At 31.1% G+C, this 21,186-nt stretch overlaps 2 protein-coding genes across 2 annotated transcripts; one reads left to right on the forward strand and one right to left on the reverse strand.

Moving 5' to 3' along the window:
• The first annotated feature begins 10,073 nt into the window (after positions 1-10,073).
• On the forward strand, positions 10,074-12,467 carry LOC7497643 (protein LEAD-SENSITIVE 1). Its single transcript, XM_024604065.2, has 3 exons — positions 10,074-10,284; positions 10,387-10,460; positions 11,573-12,467. The coding sequence occupies exons 1-3, from the start codon at positions 10,265-10,267 to the stop codon at positions 12,259-12,261; spliced, it is 783 nt and encodes a 260-aa protein (XP_024459833.1). The 5' UTR covers positions 10,074-10,264; the 3' UTR covers positions 12,262-12,467.
• A 453-nt stretch (positions 12,468-12,920) lies between these two features.
• LOC7484698 (uncharacterized) lies at positions 12,921-15,873 on the reverse strand. The gene is made up of 9 exons (XM_002308283.4): positions 15,722-15,873; positions 15,524-15,643; positions 15,357-15,424; positions 14,576-14,684; positions 14,409-14,477; positions 14,204-14,261; positions 13,528-13,763; positions 13,365-13,416; positions 12,921-13,261 (listed from the first exon to the last, which is right to left on the reverse strand). Exons 1-9 carry the CDS (start codon positions 15,722-15,724, stop codon positions 13,194-13,196), a joined length of 783 nt encoding a protein of 260 aa, XP_002308319.1. The 5' UTR covers positions 15,725-15,873; the 3' UTR covers positions 12,921-13,193.
• Between the last annotated feature and the right edge of the window lie 5,313 nt (positions 15,874-21,186).

A 21,186-nucleotide genomic window follows, 5' to 3' on the forward strand; every position in this document is an offset into this window, starting at 1 on the left:
CACGTGAACTCACATCTTCATCTTCTCTTCCAGCATGTTCTGCTCCTCGTATTTTTTAGCCTGCCTCATCTCCACTGCAAGATCTATGTAACCCACCCTCATCAGTTGTTTGTGCAGCTTCCCCCACCTCACCTCCTCATCCCTCAAATCCTACACCTAACCGGGCTCACTCAATGGTCACCCGTTCCATGAATAACATTTACAAACCCAAACAAGTTAACACCACCACAAAACATCCCCTCCCAAATACTGCAGAGCCAACTTGTGTGGGACAGGCTCTCCGTGAGCCATACTGGAGATTAGCAATGTCTGAGGAACTCACAGCTCTCATGAGGCATGGTACATGGGAACTGGTACCGCCTCCTCCTGACTGCCAACCAGTTGGGTGCAAATGGGTTTTTCGAGTCAAACGACATCCTAATGGTTCCATAGCTCGGTTCAAAGCCTGTTTGGTTGCAAAAGGATATCATCAACAACCTGGACTGGACTATAGTGAAACGTTCAGCCCTGTTGTGAAACATGCCACCATCAGAACAGTTCTCACCGTGGCTGTCATGCAAGGCTGGTCCTTGCGGCAACTAGATGTCAACAACGCTTTTTTGCATGGGAACCTGCATGAAATAGTTTATATGTCACAGCCACCAGGGTTCCAAGATACCACAACTCCACATCATGTCTGTCGGTTAAACAAGGCAATTTATGGCCTCAAACAAGCCCCTCGTGCCTGGTATTCTGCTCTGCAACAGGCCATTCTGAAACTGGGATTCCACAACTCAAAAGTCGATCCTTCTCTATTCATCTATCACAGTGCAACTATTCTGTGTTATCTGCTGGTCTACGTGGATGATCTAGTAATCACTGGTAACACTCCATCCTTCCTGACTCACGTGATTCATCAACTTGGCATCCAATTCTCATTAAAAGATCTGGGCACACTTCATTATTTTTTAGGGCTGGATGTTATACCCACCAACAACGGATTGTTCTTATCGCAACATCAATACATACAGGACCTTCTCTTCAAAACCAACATGTAAGGTGCTAAGGATGTCTCTTCTCCTATGTCCACATCAGTCCAGCTCAAGCTTATTGATGGCACAGCTCCCTGCAACAGCACTGAATTTCGAAGTATCATCGGTGGTTTACAATATTTGTCCCTTACTCGTCCTGACATTTGCTTCGCCGTTAATAAGTTGTCACAATTCATGCATCAACCCATAGTCACTCACTGGTCAGTTGCCAAACGTTTGCTACGCTATCTGAAGAAAACCATTTTCCTTGGCATTCATATAAATCGTCAGTCTTCATTTGATGTTACCACCTTTGCTGATGCTGACTGGGTTGGAAATTATGATGATCACACCTCTACTTCAGCCTACATTACATTTCTTGGGATCAATCCCATCTCATGGAGCTCTAAGAAACAACGTGCTGTCGCCAGGTCCTCAACTGAAGCTGAGTATCGTTCACTCGCCACTACTACGTTTGAAACAGTTTGGTTGTTGTCCCTGTTCAAAGACCTTTGTCTCCCAATTCCCTCTCCACCAAGACTGTTGTGTGACAACCTGGGAGCTACACACCTTAGCTTCAATCCAGTTCAGCATTCCCAAATGAAACACATTCAGATAGACCTCCACTTTGTCTGTGATATGGTTCAGAGGAAGATTCTCAATGTTCAGCATGTCAACACTCATGACCAACTGGCAGATTTTCTAACAAAGCCTCTGTCTTCCCAACGTCTGCATTCTTTACTGCTCAAGATTGGCTTAGCTGATGGCTCATCCATCTTGCGGGAGCGTATAAAGGAAATCCCCGCAGATTCAGCAAATAATCCCTTACCTCCTGCACAGGATTGTGCAACCATCATTCAAGCCTAATATCAAGCTTGTAACGGCAAATAAATCTTCAATGTAAATGCAGTGTAAATGCTAAGACGCAATCCTAGCTTTGTCTTTAAATTCAAACCTGCAATCCTGTGTGTGTGTGTGTGTGTGTGTGTGTATGTTAACAGTTGTATTATTCAAAGTATGAAAAATATACTATTCTGAAGTTTATCAATTAACTCAATTCTCTAAAACTTCCTATCATCATCAGATCATGTCTTCTTAAAATAATAATAAAAAAAAAACAGATTTTAATCATGAAATAAACAATATTTTTTTAAAAAAATATGTGATTTATTTGAATTAACTTGAGTTAATATGTAAAACTCACATGGATAATTTTAAAAAAAAATTAAAAATTTTAATTTTGAAGTAATTCAAGAAAGATGAAACCGTTAAAAAACAACATTTAATTAAAAAAACAAAATAAACTCGAGTCAATCAAAAAAACTAGCGATAAAAGTCATGCATGTCATCGTTATCAGATTCAATAATTTTTTTATCTTAAAGATTATTTTTTATTTAATTATACGATAATAAAACACATGTTAATTTTTGTATGAAAAATATTTTTAAAAAGTAAAAAAAAAACTATAATAGGCATGTGGGGCTAAAATAACAAAAGTAAATCATTGACAATAAATAGTGAAATTGTATTCTCAACAGAAAATCAGGGGTTTGATTTTTTTGATAAAAAAATCATTTTCAACCACTTTTCAATTTAAAAACACTCTAAAAATCTTGATAAATCTATTTATGATGTTAAAAAACAATTCAAAGACCCCGAAATTCTTCCTGCAATCAAATCTACCTTAACAAATATTTTTAAAATATATATATATATATATATATATATATATATATATATATATATATATATATAGATAAAACTTTCCTCATTATATAAAATTTATTTACACTAATATTGATTATTTTTTGTAATCAGAATAGTCGTGAACAATTACTTTCGTTCTCAACGCATGAATCTAGTAGGGCCTTAGTGAATTAACTATTTCAAATTTTCAATCCCTAGTGGTTTGCGAGATGACAAACCGTGCAAGGGCTTCAGTGAATGTGTTTTTGTTAATATTACTTTTGTTTGGTTGGGTAACAAGAGAGGGGTGACTGATTCCTCTTATTTATTTTTATGTTTTAAAAATATTTTTAAAACAATTTAAATTTTTTTTATTTTTTTTTTTTCAATTAATATTTTTTTAATGTTTTTAGATTATTTTGATGTGCTGATATTAAAAATAATTTTTAAAAAATAAAAAAATATTATTTTAATATATTTATAAGTAAAAAACACTTTAATCTTTCGTAAAAACAATGATAGATTAAATTAATAATATACGCTAAGAAATGAATCCTTCAACTGTGATCTTTAACAATAAGCCATCACTAATGAGCATCGGCCCTCTTCAACCAAATTACAGAACACTAGCTTAATTGTACACACTATGTTATGAGTTTCTATTTCAATTAATAAATAGTCATTTAATTTTAAATTTTTGTATTAAAAAAAATTGGTATATGTACACAAACCGGTTTATTTAATTTATATAAAACATTTTTCATAACAAAGTTGAGATCAACGTGTCTCTAACATGAAAAAAGATTTTATTTATTTATTTAATAAACTATCCAGGCACAATTGTGTTAGGCAAAATATTTTTTTTCTATTAATTACTTTGAAAAGTTTCTCTATCTAAAAAATTTGTTGTTTTATATAAAAACATGTACTTTTTTTTCAAGACTTATCATGACTTGAAGAGAAAGTTCAAATAAAAAATATATACTTTGATAATTTTTATCTACTATATGAAAAAAATAAAGGAATAGTTAATTTGAGAAAATTGTATAAAAGATCACACAAAAACAAGGCATTTTATTCTTATTAAATATCTAAGAGAGATGTTTTTTATAAACAATTATGCATATTAGTTACATATATAATCATTAATAAAAAACTGCTATCATTATCATTCAAAACCTTTAATTTTATTTAAAAGTATGGTGTCGTCATATAATTTTAAAATATCATTGTTATTATTTTATTTGAAAAAAAAATATTTTGTAAATTAGAAAACATTAAAAGAGAGGAATGGTCTATCTCTGTTCGCTCATCTTTTTCTTTTAACTTAAACATATGATATGTTGACCCCTTAATGTTTTTATTTTTTCAAAAATGAGCAAATAACATATCATCCATTCCAACAGATTTTGGACATCCAAGTTAGTCAGAAAATTTGGATCCAAGTAATTTGAACTACGAAACTCAAATTTCAATCTTTTTTCATACAAACAAAAACACCTAGAAACCTTAATAATCTCATTTTCAACTCCAAAACACCTCCTAATTAATCTAAAAACTAAGTCTATATTTGTTTTTTGAATGAAAAAAATCTATTTATTCTTTTATAAAATTCAAAAAGTAATCAAGGGGAAACAACTTGGCTAGATTGATATTCTTAATTGTTAGTGATTTTTATTAAGAAGGATTTGATTTATATTTTAAATAATTTTTAAAAAAGTTTTGATTAAATACAAAATCTATTTAAAAACCAGTTTATTATTTTCTAGAATTAAAAAAACATGTTTAAGTTTCCTATTTTGTAAAAACTCTTTTTAATTGTTTTTTTATTTTGTAAAATAAAAAAAAAGTATTCTAAGAGAAAGCACTATTAGGAAGAGCATTTTCTCAAAAAATTGTTGTTAAGAAAAACGGTTTTTGAGAAAATGCTCTTCCCAACAACGATTTCTCTTACAGCATGTTTGGAATATTTTTTAGTGTTAAAAATTGAATTCCAAATAGAATATAATCTCTAAAAATACTACCAAAATAAATAAGATGTCAACCCCTCTGATTTACAATTCCAAAAAACAAAAATATAATGTTAAAACTAACTTTCCCAAAACACTCATCTACCCATCTTTTTTTAAGAAATCTTTGAAAAAATAAGATGAAGGTAATAAGGGCAATATAAAAAATAAAATGAATTGAATTTTATCTCAACTAAACATGTGAATTCAACTTATTTATCAATTGAATTCAGTTATAATAGAGAATTGGTTCCAAACAACTTATTAGCTATGTTATTTTCAAAATCTTCTTTTGTCTTTGTTACCTTTTCTTTTTTAAGATGCTAGTTTTTTAAAAAAATCAATTTTTCAAAGGAAAGCAAAATTTTTGAATAAGCGTGTAATGATTATTGTCGATTTTCTAGAAGTGAAAGAAAAAATAATAAGAAACAAGAGACTTACCTGAGCATTCTATAGTTTACTTTGTTTTGTACTTTACCTCCATTGTTTTTAAAATTACAAAAAACATCATTATTCATCAAAAAATCTCAAATCACGTTAAATAACCAAACTAACCCCATATATATTATATCCAAAAACTTAACAAAAGACAAACACAACCTTATCCCACATTTTCTCTCTCTGATATGATTTCTAAACTAAACAAAAGCTCTATGAAATTTGTAAAAAACTCATCTCAATTTAACCTAAAATTCTACAAAATCAATATTTAATGGATTTGTAGTCAATTATCTTTATATCGATTCACATCATTAGGTGGTGAGTTTAATATCATTAACACATGTAAACTCTTTCATAGTTAATTCACTTTCATTTATAAGTTTGCATCAATCAATGAATGTGTTGTCAGATGACCTATCATTACATCTATAGAATAGTTTGTTCTTGCTAGCTTCAGTCTCTAAAATCCTAACAACTATTTTTTTCAATATTTCATAATTGTTACAACTTTGTATGCTATTATTATGTTTGATGTAGATGAATTCATGTTTTGAATTTGTGAATTTATAAAGATTTTTTTATAATAAGAATAAATGGTTGATGAGAAGAAGATGTATTGTTTTGATGAGAAATTAGTGTTTGAGAAGAAAGGGTACAGGTTTTCATGAGAAAATAAGGTGTTGTTTTGATAAGAAGAAGGGTTAATATTTTCATGAGAATATTTATGTGTTTTGATATGAAGAAATTTACAGGTTTTGATGAGAAGAAGGGATGATGTTTTGATGAGAATAAAAGGGTGTTTTTTTTATGAGAATATTTATGTGTTTTGATAAGCTCAAATATATGTTTTGATACGAAGAAATTTGCAAGTTTTGATAAGAAGAAAATGTGTGTTTTGACCGGATCAAATTATATATAAGTTTGGGAATCAACAATTACTTTTTCAAAAAAAAAGAAACTTCAACGGTAACTTGTAAATAATAGGAGGTTTTTTGCACTAAGAGTTATTTAATCTTTAAATAAAAAATAATGACAAACCCATAAATAATTAGAATTTTTTTTTTGGTCTGCTTTTTGGCGTTGTTGAAAGACATACAAAGTTGAGGATGTTTTTTTCACCAGAAAACAGTTTAGGGTGTTTTATGTAAGTTATGAAACAATGAAGGTAAAGTGTAAACTAAAGTAAACTATAGGATGCTCATGGTAATTTTAAAAAAATAATTTAAAAAGAGGATTAAAAATTGACCCGAGTCAACCCAGGTTAAACCGCCAGACTCGTGTCTCGGGTCATAAACTAGGTTAACCTCATAGAAAACAAATAAAAATAAATAAGAAAGTCTAATTCTTACTCAATAAAGTGTTGAATGATGAAATTAGGAGAAAAGTCAAATAAAACAAAAAAAAAATAGAGTAAATCAAGTTAACCTGTTAAATTTATAACCAGAATCGTAAGACTTAGATAACCTCATAGAAAGCAAACTGAAACAAATCATGAAGTTCTATTAAAAAAACCAAATATGAAAGGTTAAAATTTAAATTTAAAAAAATATATTAAAAAAATACTATTAAAATAAATAGTATTTTGTAAGGTGGTGCACAGTGAAAGCACCACCTCTTTTAGTGTTTTGTTAACTAGATAATTATAATACACTAAGTAATTCACTCACCTTAAAAGGTTCAGAGTCAACCTAAATTACTAGTAAAAGTGTAATTGAGCTTTTAAAAGAATTTATAGACTCTACTGAGTTTGATAACATTGTTTATTTTAAAAAATATATTTTTTATTTAATCATATAATAAAAAACAAGATGCTTGAAAAATTAAGTAGAAACCCATGTGCATCAATCTTATAAAAAGCAAATTGAAATAGATTATAAAACTCAATTTTTAACATAATTTTTTTAATTGAGAAACAAAAATATGAAATTTATTTTTTTATAAAATAAATTAAGAAATATATGAATTGATAAATCAAAAAAAATTGTTAACACTAATTAAATATTAAAATGAGAAACTATATTCATCATAAAAATAAAAAATAGATGCACCTTCAAATTTTTTTACACCGACTATTTTTTTTATTTTAAATATTTACATTCATTTTATTTTAGAAGTTTGTCACTAATAAAAAATGATTTCTGTTTTTATAAAAACTTTATAGAAATCAAACCCATCTTTTCAAATATCATGCAGCTAAAAAAATAAATAACTATTTAAAAAAATAAAATTACTTCAAACATACAAAAAATCAATTTCACCGCTATTACAATCACAATTAAACACAAAAATCATCACAATAACAACCTAAATCAAAGGTAATTTTTGAAATTCCCCTAATTATCTAAACTATTAACGTGATAAAACCCCATAATTGACCAAAATCCCTTCAATTTGCTTAATAAACATGTCATTACATCACAAATTAACAAAAACCATTCAAATTATCATTTTCAAAAATCAAGCATAAACCCTAATAAATCTAAATTTGGGGTTTTCTTTCCCTTTCAATAAAAACTCCATTAAAGGCAATAAAGTGATAAAAATCATCTTACCCAGCAATAATTAAACTCAATTTAATGATTTAAAGGTATGTCCTTCCACAAATCTACCTTTCTTCTAAATTAGTCTTCCTCGCTCTTGTTTCTATGCTTCCAACCCCCCCCCCCCCCCCCTCCTCTCTCTAGGTTTTCTAATTTCGTTTTTTTCTTTGATAAAAATCCACCTAAGACAATTTCCCTTCGCTTCAATCTTTGAGAAATGAAGAAAAATGGAAGAGAAGATGAGTTTTTCAAGGCAAATTGTCTCTCCAAATCGTCAGCCTCTTCTATTTAATGGGGAAGGAAACTTCTACATAGGAGGTTTGCTCTAACCGTTAATATTCTCTATGCACGATTTTATTCTTTATTTTATCCAAGATTCTACTTTAAATTTCTTTTGTAAAGACTTCCATCTCCAGTCACAAAAAAAGTATTTTCCTTTAAATTCATTATTTTCTTTCTAGTTAGGTTTACATGATTTATCACGAGGCTTAAAACACCAGTTTATCGAGAATTTTCACCACCAATCACAAAATTTTCTTTTATCTTTTTTTTATTATTTTTTTGTTGAGAAATATCCCATTTAGCACTGGTTTAAAATTTTAGGCTTGGGTTTTACACAAAATGATACAATCAATAAAAAAAAGGTTTGATGACCAATTTTTTTTTAAAAAAAAATCAATAAGGATTTATTAGGAGCTCCACAGTTCATGGCTTCACGATAAAATACCTAGAAGATTTTGTTTTTACTAAATGAGGGCTCGCGTTATGCTATAAGTTCGAGCTATTTTTCTATAAAAAATAATATTTAGATGTTATAAGTGTATTTTTAAGAAAACAAATTAATGGCTCGAGTTATAACTTTGACATGTTAAATAAGCAGGTTTTATTTTAATCAAATGATAAAAAAATAGGCAATTATAGTAAATAGATAAAAAAAATTAAAAAAAAAATCAAGGTAACCTAGGAAAAAACTTTTTTCCAAGTGCAATAAAACAATGATGTTTAATTTTCAAACAATTAAATATGGAACGAAAAAATTGGATAAAAAAAGACAAAAAAAACCAGCGTAAGTCCACCCGAGTTAGTATGATAGACATGTAAACTGGACAATAAAAAACGAGCTAGCCCAGGTCAACCCGCCAAACCCACGTCGCAAGTCATGAGTTTGGGATAACCTTACAGAAAATGAATCAAAGAAAGCCACAAAGCCAAATAAAAAAACTAATGTTGAACGATGAAATTAAAAAAAATAAGATTAAAAAAGATGTCAACCCTCTTTAACTTTTCAAATCCGTGACTCGGGTCATTAGACCGGAAGTACCATACATAGAAAATCCATGAAGCTCAATCCCTAACAAATTAAATGTTAAGTGATGAAATTTGAAAAAAAAAATCAATTACATAAAAGGATAAAAAAAAGATAGGAATTAAAATTATGAGGATGAAAATTGAAATAAAAAATAAATTAAAGGGAAACTATAATTTATTTATTAAATGGTTAAATTAAAAATAAAAATAATTTCAACAAAAGAAAAAAACAATTAAAAAAACAAGGACCATATCGAAAAAAATAATATACTATAAATTTAGATTGGAGGATGAAATTGAAAACTAGTAAAACTTATACAAAATGCCCAAAAAATAAGAAATTAAAAGAATGAAGGACAAATAAAAAAATAACAAATGACAAATTAGTATTGAATGATGAAATTAAAAATAAATAGAACTTTTATAAAAAACCAAGAACAAAAATTAAAAATCAAAAGAATAAGGACTAAAATTGAAATATTAAAAACAAATAAGGCCAACCTGTAACTTTTAGGGAATGAATGAAAAATAAAAAAAATCCACCAGCAACAAACCGCTCCACCACCTCCGACTCGCACCGATCAACTAGAAAAGAATGTGTCAACACTTTCAAAAACATGATGAAATGACATTTTTTTTCCACCAAAAGATGTCGCATGCCACTCAAAATGCATGAGCTCCTCCCACATGCTGACACTTATAACACATGCACCAATAACTTTTTTTATTTTAGTATTAATTCATTCAGCGTATTTTTTTTATTTCAAGAATAAACTTTTCATTCTATTATATTTTAAAAAATGAAAAGAAAAAAAAAAGTACTCCTTTTAAGATATTTTTAAAGATTCTTATTCGAAGAGTTATTAAATTATTTTATTATGATAAAACAAATTGAAAAGACTCTCATATCTAGAGTTAATTTTTTAATGACAACACTAAGGTCATTGGTTTTTCTGGGAAGGATAAAAACATAGTCACGCTATAAATAGTGAACAATGAGTTGAGTGAAAATACCTGGTTTTAGTTTATATATATATATATAATTGTAATTTTGTGATCTGTAATGGAATTATTAGCGCCGCCCAGCATACGGCCTGCAATGGTGACAGGTGTTAAGATAATGCCACGTACACACCTCTTTGCTTAACAGGGAAGATTTTAAATAGAGCAAAACAGTAGGAAAGAACCATTGTTCTGTTTTTGCAATTTGTTTAACGCTTTTGGAAAGGAAAAAAAAATTGCAGAGAAGGAAGAGAGGTAGAGAGAGACATGGGGCTGCTTTCTAACAGGTTTGGTTTCTTTGATCCTTTTTTTTTTTCGTTTTTTCCTTTGTTATATTACTAAATTTCTGATCTACAAATACTGGGTTATGAAAAAACAAACTAATACAGGATTAGTAAGGAAAGCCTGAAACCAGGAGATCATATATATTCATGGAGGACTGCTTATATCTACGCCCATCACGGTACTCCCTCTCCATCTTCTTGTTTCTTTTGTTATGAAGGTTTTTTTATAGAGGGGGGCTGGGGGGTTTGCTGTGTTGCGATTGGGTTAGCTTTCTTTTTGCTCTCGTCATTTTTTTCTCTCTTGTTTCGGTGGTGATCCTGTGATGAATTGGAAAAGGCTGTTTCTTTTTCATGCGTTGGTGACAAAACTAGCAGCCAATAATCAATAACCATTTTTAAATTTAGCCGCAAAATAAACAATGTATAGTTCTCCTGGGATTTTTATACCACCAGCATATGCTGATTGGTAATTGTTTATATATGTATCTAAAGAACCAGAACGATTGATGGGGAAATGGGTTTTAAACATGATTGGAATTGGTAATGTTTAAGATGAATTACTATAGTGTTTTTATTGAACATTCTTCTTTGTTCTTATCCAAAATGCACCAAAGTGGTGTAAAAGCTATGACCTGCAAAAGTAGCTTTGGGAGCATGATTGCATGCCATCACATTCTATGCCATGACATTATTGATTAACCAATATTGATATAGAATTTTGTAGTGTGCGCCGACTGCATTGCATGACCAAAAGCAAAATAAAATAGTGGACTGCAGAATAGTATTTATCTGCAATTGCTAGTTGCCATCATTTCTGATTGCTATATAATCTTTTCTTGTGGTCACAGCATCAGTTGGTGCGCTGCTCTTGTTTTCTTTCAAGTTTTTACAGCCTACTCAACTTGTGGATGATACAGGCAGAGTAACTTTGTGGTGACTGATTACTGAGTTAGTTGGGTTGAGATCATGAACAGTTGCATGGATGGTTTGCATAGGAACTCAGTAAATGCGATGGTGTAGAATTTGTTCTTTTGAATGTTATATTCATATGTAAAAATCTAGAAATGTCTTCTTTTGAGAGGTGTTTTGCTAGTATGCAGAGAAGTAGTTCTAGCTGATGTCGAGTTTCTAAAATTGTTTACATCTGCCTTTTTTCATCCACCACTTGATACTTCTTTTTTCTTGTTCTGTAAATGCAATTTGATTCCCCTGATAATGAGCCTTAATACTCTTAAAATGATACCATGCTATCAATAGGGTTTTTCTAATTATTTTTCTTGTTCTCGTTTAGGAATCTACATTGGGGATGATAAAGTAGTTCATTTTACCAGGCGCGGCCAAGAAGTAGGAACAGGGACTGTGCTGGATGTCCTCTTGTTGAGCTCAGGACCAGCCCGCTCCACTGTGCCTTGTTCCAACTGCACTATGCAGCAAGATGGTCATGGGGTCATCCTCTCATGCCTGAACTGCTTCCTTGCTGGTGGCATCTTGTATCGGTTTGAGTATACTGTCAGCCCTGCTCTCTTTCTTGCAAAAGTGCGAGGTGGAACTTGTACTCTTGCTGTCTCAGACTCAAATGACATTGTGGTCCATCGAGCGAAATACCTTCTTGAAAACGGATTTGGTTGTTATAATGTATTCAAGAACAACTGTGAAGATTTCGCTATTTATTGCAAAACTAGCCTGCTTATTGTGGATCAAGGAACAATGGGACAGAGTGGCCAAGCAGTATCCATCATAGGGGGGCCTCTTGCAGCTGTTTTATCTACACCAATGCGTCTTGTGACCACCAATATTTATGGGATGGCAGCAACAGCTGTCGGGGTTTATTGCGCTAGCAGGTATGCTGCTGATATTGGCATGAGGAGGGATGTAGTGAAGGTGTCAGCAGAGGATTTGACAAGGAGGCTTGCAACAGGCCTTCTCCAGGTGATTGAACCCCAAATTTCAGCGGCACCAATCCAAGCGACGTATTCTTGATCTGGTCAATAAATGGTTTGGGACTCTTGAGGATCCCACTAAATTAGAAAACGCTGTAACATTGACAATTTGTTCCATGGTAAGCACTGATTCGGAAACGCTGATTAAAAGCCAGCTTTTGTCTGATCCTTGCACATGTATGTTGTAATATAGTGTCTGCCGTTTTAAGAGGCTTCCTATATGACTATGTTTTGTGTTTTCTTGCACTTTCTACTCGAATGCGGCGATTTCCATTTTTAGGAAGTGCTACGAAGCTTGTATCCTCTCATTCTGTAGCTTAGGGATTCTGCTCGATCCTTAGTTGTAAACTGCTAAGCTGTTGTTGAACAAAAATACGACTAAAGGGCAATGGAAATGATTTGTATCGAACACAACTCAAGGGAAAGATTGTTTACACCGGGATGGATCCTATATACAGAAAACATTATCAGAACTCCTCTCACTTCGGTATTTTTGCAAGTTCTGTGAAGGCACAATGTTCATTCAAGCAGCAAGGGTTCAAACTTTCAATTGCTCGTTTACCAACCAGTGTGATACACCTGTGGCCCTGTTTTAGGAGCAACAAATGCATCACGCAAGAGCAGAATGCTTGCCTCTTTTCTGTAGAGATGACTGACGTCTTTCCCGTTATTTTTCCAGAGAGAGACGAAATCTTGGCCTTGTTAAAAGCAATCAAAATATACTAAACCACCCAGCAGCAGCCTGGCAATAATCAGTAATCTGATACAAAATTGAAATACCGCAAGGGATATATATTCCATATTACAAACAACACTTCAACTCGATATATATCCCAAAGGGCAATGAGGGATCAACTACATTAAATACGAAGCACAGCATCTGGATATCAGCAAAACATAACAGTTAGAAGCTTCCTTCGAAGACTTCAAAGACTCCAACATTGAACCATATCTTTCTATTTTATTGATCTCCTAAACAAGTAGAACTGCATTTATACAACCATCATTCTCTGGGTTATTTGTTACTTGAGCATACTTCCCTGCATCAACACCATAGAAATGCCAAATTAGCAAAAGTAGTTGAAAGATGTGATTACTTAAACAATATCTGCAGTGAAACCAGGTTTGACAGGCCAGACTCACCCCATACAACTTTACCAGCTGGTGTGACAAGACCTAATTCACTAACATTCACCTGAAATTTAGAATGATGAAAAATAAGTTCACACTCCCCAAACAAGGAATATAACTATATCATGGGCTCACAGAAATAAAATGACATTTGATATGTTGGTGTGTGTTTTACCTCAATGATAGTGCCCTTAGTGATAACACCAAGAGATGTGTACGTAGGACCATTAGGGTTTTTCTTTACTCCAATGATCTCAAGGTTGAAGGTGCACTTGAGTTCAGGGTGTGTAACATGAGCCTTAGTAAATCGCAACCCAGTAGGACGAATAAAACGCTCATACTTGGGAGGTTTTCTTGTAAAACCTGGTCCCACAAATGTGGCCTTTGTGACCATTCTCTTCCACTGCTTGGCTGCAAAAGAAAGCCAGCAACATTAGGGTGGTTCTAGGTTATCATCCCTAGGATGTTTTTACATAATACAAAAAACTAATCCTCAAATGTATGTGAAAACATTATCTTTGTACCATAAGCACATGAACACAAGCCTCATGGATGGGAAAAAAACATGTTTACAAAGTGTTTGGGACAGAAGGCAGGATTTCTTTTACTTAATTATTTCTAATCTGTGAACTGATAGTTTATTACCCCACTTCCCTAACTAACCACAGCCTTCATTGCATATAATACAAATTCAGGTATCAAATTATGTTTATCTACAAGCCAATAGTTTGTAAACCCACATTCCTAACTGACCGTAAGTTGAATTGAATGTTACCACATTCAGGTGCAATTGCAAATGTCTAATAAGAAGAGCTTAATGTAGAAAGGAAAAAACTTGGTGAAAAGCTTACTCTTCCGTTTCCCAGATCGAATAACTTTAAACATTTCATCCTCTGCAACAGGCCTCACCTAAAGAAAGAAAAGGCCTTCCAGTGAGATACTAATAATAATTCAAAGTAACGAACAACAGCATACGCAAACAATAACTCATGATGGAGAATAAGTCAGAGAAGCACATTATGGAGGTGCTAAGGAAAAAATCGAACTCCATCTTACCTTAGGTAGAGGGACCTCCCATTTTCCAGCCTTCTCTTTCCTCTTTTGCTTTATACTGTTGCTAAGAATCTACTTAAAGCACCAAGTCACATATTTTATATCAGAACATGTAGGAACAAGAGAGATGATTTATAGTCATATCAGCCAAAAAGTATCAAGAACTTTACCTTTGCTCGTGTAGTGTTTTCACGATCCAAAAGATAGGCAGGAACAGCTCCATCTTGAACGTCATCATCCACCTTGCGCCTAGATGTTGACTCCTCATGCATAGCCAATCTGTTAACATAATACAAAATTATCCACATGCAAAACTGTCGATAACTGCTTGCTTCATAAAGAAGAGATTGTGTAAAAAGTACCTAGACAATGTTGACATCCCAATGCTGCATAACTACATAACCACAAACTATATATGGAAAAAACCAATTTGACAAGCAAATATAACTACACCAATTCATTTCTTTTGCATGTATTCCAACCAAAACTTCAACAAATTTTGAAACAGAAAAATGGAGGATAAAGCGAGAGAAGTACGCTCAAAGGTAAACACAAAAGCTTTGCCAAAAACTCTAAAAGGACACAGCTATAAAATATAATTCCCCTGCTGAAAGGGAAATACAGCAAAGCTGATAAATACCCACATGGTTAGCTTGAGTACTTTACTTTTCACCTTTAGATCAACATTAAGAAGGAAAAAAAAAACTGCTCAACAAGCATCACAATGAGAAATGAAAAACAACTGAAAACTTTAAATTTGATTTGCACTGCTATCCCAGCTTGCAGTAAGAACAAGAACTAGTAATAATTTCAACACTAAAAAAAGCACACAGCAATAAGCTGGCATAGCACAAACATAGTAGTCTTGTACGATCAAACTTAACTACCAACAATTCAGATTGGTCTGCACATAATATAGAAGATGGAGCAAAAATGAAAGAAAAGACTAACGTTTTCTTCATGAGAGCCTTCTCAGCATAATTTTTCTTCGCAATCATCTTTCCTTTAATACCCAATGCCTGTTCCCATCCAACCACAAAACAGCAATAACACTCGCATTAAAAAAAAAAAAAAAAGTAAATTCAAGAAAGAAAAAAAAGTGTAAGAACAAAGAACACCTTCTGGGCTCTCTCAGAGTGTTTGTGGACTTCACGCGCCTCCTTCTTGCGCTTGCGCTCGAAGTGGTCGAGGCGGTATCCATGCCTCTTCCTGTGCAGCTCTATGTAATCTCCTTGCGGCTACACAAAATAAATCAATCAATCAAACTAAATCCTTCTTAATTAATCAATGAAGAGATAAGTTCATCGGAGGCAAACCATGGTGGATTCCCTTTCAGAATCAGTTTACAGAGATTTCTTTTTATTTTTCTTTGTGTGTGAGAGGGAGGAAAGGAAGAGAAACCCTAATTTGGGGTTTTGGTTTTCAGGACAAGAAAATGAGTGGTTGGGGTTTTGAAAGCTTGGATCCCTGCAAACTGACCAATTACTGGATCGGCGTAGCTTATGGGCTGAGCCTATAAGAGTCTGGTTGGGCTGGGTTGGGTTCCTGCAACATCTTTGGGCTTTCATGTATATCGGGAGATTTTGAACTTGGTGGACATCTATTTTGGGTCCGCAAATTCTTCCTGGCATTCACTCCTTTACCCATAAATTCTTCTCGGATTAGTAATTGTTTTTCTTTAAATTCGGATGTCAGCACGGTAAAAACAATTGTACTCCTCATTGTGCCGCACATCAATGAAAAAAATCATTTTTTAATATTTAGTGGTAAGAATTTAAAAATAAAAAATTTGTTTCTCTTGTAATTTTAACTTTGATCCATGTGATTATTAATATAATGACCACTAAAAACTTAAATGGTCATTAACTTCATGGCCCGTAAGATTAATCGAGGTATGCGCAAGTTAGCCCGGATATTCACGTCAATTAAAAAAAAAATCATTCTTTTTATTTTGTTGAATCAAGGCTGACATGGTGAAGATTCACCAAACAAAGGCATACCGTTTTTTTTATATGCAACACAGTGTACACCTATAACACACCGAGAGGTTAGCCTAAGACCTGAATTACGGGTTAAGTTGTATGATTCATGTAAATTTAAGTTATGATTTTTAAAAAATCTTATGAGAAGATGTTATTTTGAGTTTTTTTAAAAAAATTGATTAAAACAATATTATTTTGATAAAATTAATATTATCAACTGAGTTAGTCAAATTAAATTATATCAACTGAATATCTTTTTTACATTATAAAAAAACTTGACCTAACCTGCAGGCCACTAATTAACCAAAGTACTAGTTTTTGGCTGGTTTTGTGAGATAAAGGTCACATTGCAAAACTCCCCAAGTTGCGTGATCAGAAAAGCATATATATACTTGGCCCTATACGTGTCTTGCGGGTTAGGCAAAGCCACAAAGACAGGCTTTGGCCAATGGCCATTTATATGGGTTTTTTGTTTTTTTTTTTGAATGCCTTGCCGTCGAGGAACTTGTTTTAATGGCTCCTTGATAATGCTTCCACCATGGCATCAGATGATATTTTGCATATTTGTACTTTTCACTGCTTGCCGAAGAGGCCTTGGGCCACTTGGGCACGAACGTTGGACCAGAAAGAGACATGTCATGTGGGTCTGTGACGTGAATATGCTAGGCAGTCACAGAAAAAACACAGGCCAATTCTTAAGCGAACCCTTGTAAACTCTGAATTCACGTCTCGTCTCGTCTCGTCTCGTCTCATATGCTATCAATAAGAAGTTTGGGTATATTCTCAATTATCAAGTTATCTGGATATGAAATTTATCCATTACCTCTTCTATTATAATAATAATAATAATGGACCTAAAAGGTAAGTGTCCCAATTCTTGAAGAATCTTTTCGTATTTTCAAGTTGATTGTATATATTCGTGACATCTTTTTATTAAAGGATTTAGCATATGTTCATGCTAAAAGTTGCCAAAGAATAGCGCCGCCTCAACTAAGATCTCGTTTATTTGCTAGAAAGTAGTTTTATTTTAAAAAGTAAATTCCAGGAAAGTAAATTATTTTTCGATGTTTAGTAGTATAATGAAAAATAAGTTGGAAAACACTTTCCGGTGTTTGGTTATGTCATGGAAAATAAGCTGGAAAATAACTTATTAATGTTTTGTTTTTTTCAAGTTTATTAAAATAATGAGGAACAAATTTTACAAATTAAAAAGTTAAATGAGAATGAAATTGAAAAAAAAATATAATTTCATAAATTATCTCAAATAAAATAAATAATAATCAAAATAATAGAGATCAAATCTAAAAAATTAAAAAATTAAAAGATGAAGAAAATAAAATAATAATAATTAACATTTCATAAATTATTTCAAATAAAATAAGTAACAATCAAAAGAATAAGGACCAAATTTGATAGATAAAAAATTTCAATTAAAAAATTATAAGGGAAAAGCAAATAAGAATTATAAAAATGAGGACCAAAGTTAATATAAAAATTAAATTCTAATGGATGAAATTGAAAAAAAAATATTCAAAACAAAATATATATAGTAATAAAAAGTTTGAGGACCAAATTTGATATAATCAGCAAATAATATGATATTTCTAATTTTTTCACAACTTTCTGAAAGTGTTTTCTGTCTAAAATAAAAGGAAAACACTTTTCTTTGACCGAAAAGTGTTTTCCGTTGACCAACTTTTCTAATGGCAAACAAACACAAGAAAGTTTGGAAAGTGATTTTCCGGAAACCACTTTTTGAAAAACAAACACACCCTAACTTACTGCTTGTATAAGTGTATATTATTTAATATTGAGATATCAATTATTTTTTAAAATATTTTTATTTTAAAATATGTTAAAATAATATTTTTTATTTTATAAATTTTATTTTTGATATTAATACATTAAAAAATATAAAAACACAAAAAAATAATAATTTATATATATATATATATACTTTTTTTGATAAACAACATTTTGACCATGTGCACTAAACAAGCTCTAAGTATTTTAATAAAAACTAATTGTATGGCAGGCAATTCGGCACGACTTTCAAATGGTCAAAAATAGATTTAATTCACGTGATTGCAGGAAGATGGACATGGAATTCAAGCAGGATACAGTGTTAAGTGTTAACGAAATTATCATGCTCTCCACCCTCCAAAACAAATAATAAAATAAAAAAGGAAATTATCATGCTTTCGGTACTTTTGAGGGCAACATCCTCAGATTCATGGGCTTTTTCTTCTATCTACCACCAAAAGCTAGAGCTTTTTCACAACCCGGGAATTTTTTGGTCACCACTCCACGTTGGATGCACCTTAAAAGAGGAGGCATACTAGTCAAACTTTAGACTATGAAATCCGGAGACTGGTATGATTAGCGAGGATATGTATGGTAACGTGGTTTAATCTTAATTTAAAATTCTTTTGGTTTAAAAAATATTAAATTGATATATTTAGATATTTTAATATTATTTTGTGTGCTGATGGAAAAAGTAAAATAATTATGAAAAAATAATTTTAATTAATTTTTAATTAAAAAACACTTTTAAAAAATATCATGTAATGCATTATTAAACATGCACTAAATAATCTTAAGGTGTGTTTTATCCTAACAACATATTTTAAGTACTTTGTTAATTAATATATACTATAATTTTGTATTGATCTAATTGAAATCTCTCTTGCAACATTGGTTAAAAAAAATACTAAAATTTATAATTTTTTTAAAATTTATTTTTTCAAACCACGATCGTAAAAGTTATCTCTACACCCAACATATAATAAGTCTGATATATTTAATATGCATGGTTTGATTAATTTTATTCATGAAGATATTTTAAACTTCATTTTTAATACAAACAATACCAGATAAAATTTGCCTAATGTATGACAATCCATTTACCAAAATTATATAAGGTGTAGGAAATTCATTATAGCACTAGATACAGTATATTTTTCATGTAACAGTGGATTAACTCTTTTACCCTTCATCAAATCATCTAAAAAGACCAAGCTCAAGTTTAACATGGTCCTTTTCATGTAATTCATTTGTTATTTTCATTTTGATTGGGGGTACAAAGACCTATTCCCCTTTTTTAGAATATTAAAAAAAATCAGATAATTGGCTTCTAAGAGATTTTTTGAAATTTCATAATTTTTAGCACAGTAAATTTACTAAGTGCCAAAATTAATTTAAGCTTCTTTTAGGGGTAATTTTAGATTTTCATATGAGTGTTTTCTTTGTAATCAAATGGGTAGAAGATAAATTGTTCTTCTATAATAATTAAAAACTATTAAAATTTCAAACCTGTCAAGCGCAAGCCTTGCACATGGAAGCGCGTGGAAGGAGTCACGAAGCTTTGGAGGCGCATGAATAGTTATCTGATGGTGGAAAATTTTCTTCCTCGTGTTGGTCGATTTCTCACTGTTAGTGTACATGTCTTGTAATCAATCAATTGGTTACATGCGTCATTGACTTTGTTTATGTAAATATATTTAATTTATTAATAAAGGTTTATTTATCTTTAATATTCATTAAATATTTGATTAATGAATTAAATATTTGATCAATAAATCTAGAGTAAAGATAAAGTACTTGAGACAAAAATGTTTTGTAAATGAAATTATAAAGTTATTATAATTATATGATTCATATTGCATCTAAGCATTATTCCTGAAATGTTCTTGGTCAATGCTCTATTAAAACTGGATATTAATTAGAGTTGTTGAGACTGATATATATTATGCTTTTTCATTTATGAAAGAAAACAGTTACTCTCATAAGCTAAAGTACGAGAAATGCTTATAACTAATATATATGTGCTTGTTAGATGACATGTTCATTGAATTAACTTGTATCAGAATTTTATATGGAGAGATCACCTATGTCTATAGAAAGGCTCACGTAACGGTTGTGTAAGTGATCCTTAGACTTGAGATCACTAAGTTATCTTATATAGGGAGTGTTATGTTTTGATCATGCTACATGTTATCTTAATCAAAAGTAACAAATGAGCAGATATTAGGTATAACATAAACTATATAAAAGTATTTAAATAATCAATAAAGGATTCATCACCCTTGATGAATAAGGAAAAATGTTCTATTTGTTCTTAAATAATATTTATTGTAAATCATTGTGTAAGGTGAAATGAGATTTGTAAGGGGTTTCGAGTGTTATTCAAAGAATCAACGACTATGATGTTAAGAACAAATATGATTTGACATAGTAGCACTCTTCATACTATAATATCTAAATTAAAACATTATTGATGAAGAAATAATAATTACATGGAGAAACTAATTACTAAAAGGTTAAGTCAAATCACCTATGACTTTCCTAATATTTAGGGATCATGACAAGTTACTAAACATTGTATTTGATCTTCAAATATAATTAATCAATTGTTGAATTGATAATAAATTAATTTATTTAATTTATTTAATCCTATTTTATTTAGGACTATAATTTATATTTGGGCTAACTTATTATAGAACCTAATGAGTCACACATATAAGAACCATTGGTCATAAATAAAAATGAAATGATTAATCAAGTGTGACTTAATTATAAATAAGTTGAAATTAAGGACTACAGTGTAATTTATTGAGGGAATTACAAATCTAGAACTAGAAAAATCAAGTAGAGACTTGATTAAATAAATTTATAGAATTAGCCTAAAATAATATATACATTATTATTTAAGGGGAAAAATGATATTTTACCATATATAGAGTTTTTAGGTTTCGCTATAAATAGAAAGTTATGTATCATATTTCTTATTAATAGAGTTT

Source organism: Populus trichocarpa, chromosome 6 (assembly GCF_000002775.5).
Source record: "Populus trichocarpa isolate Nisqually-1 chromosome 6, P.trichocarpa_v4.1, whole genome shotgun sequence".
NCBI classification, from domain to species: domain Eukaryota; kingdom Viridiplantae; phylum Streptophyta; class Magnoliopsida; order Malpighiales; family Salicaceae; genus Populus; species Populus trichocarpa.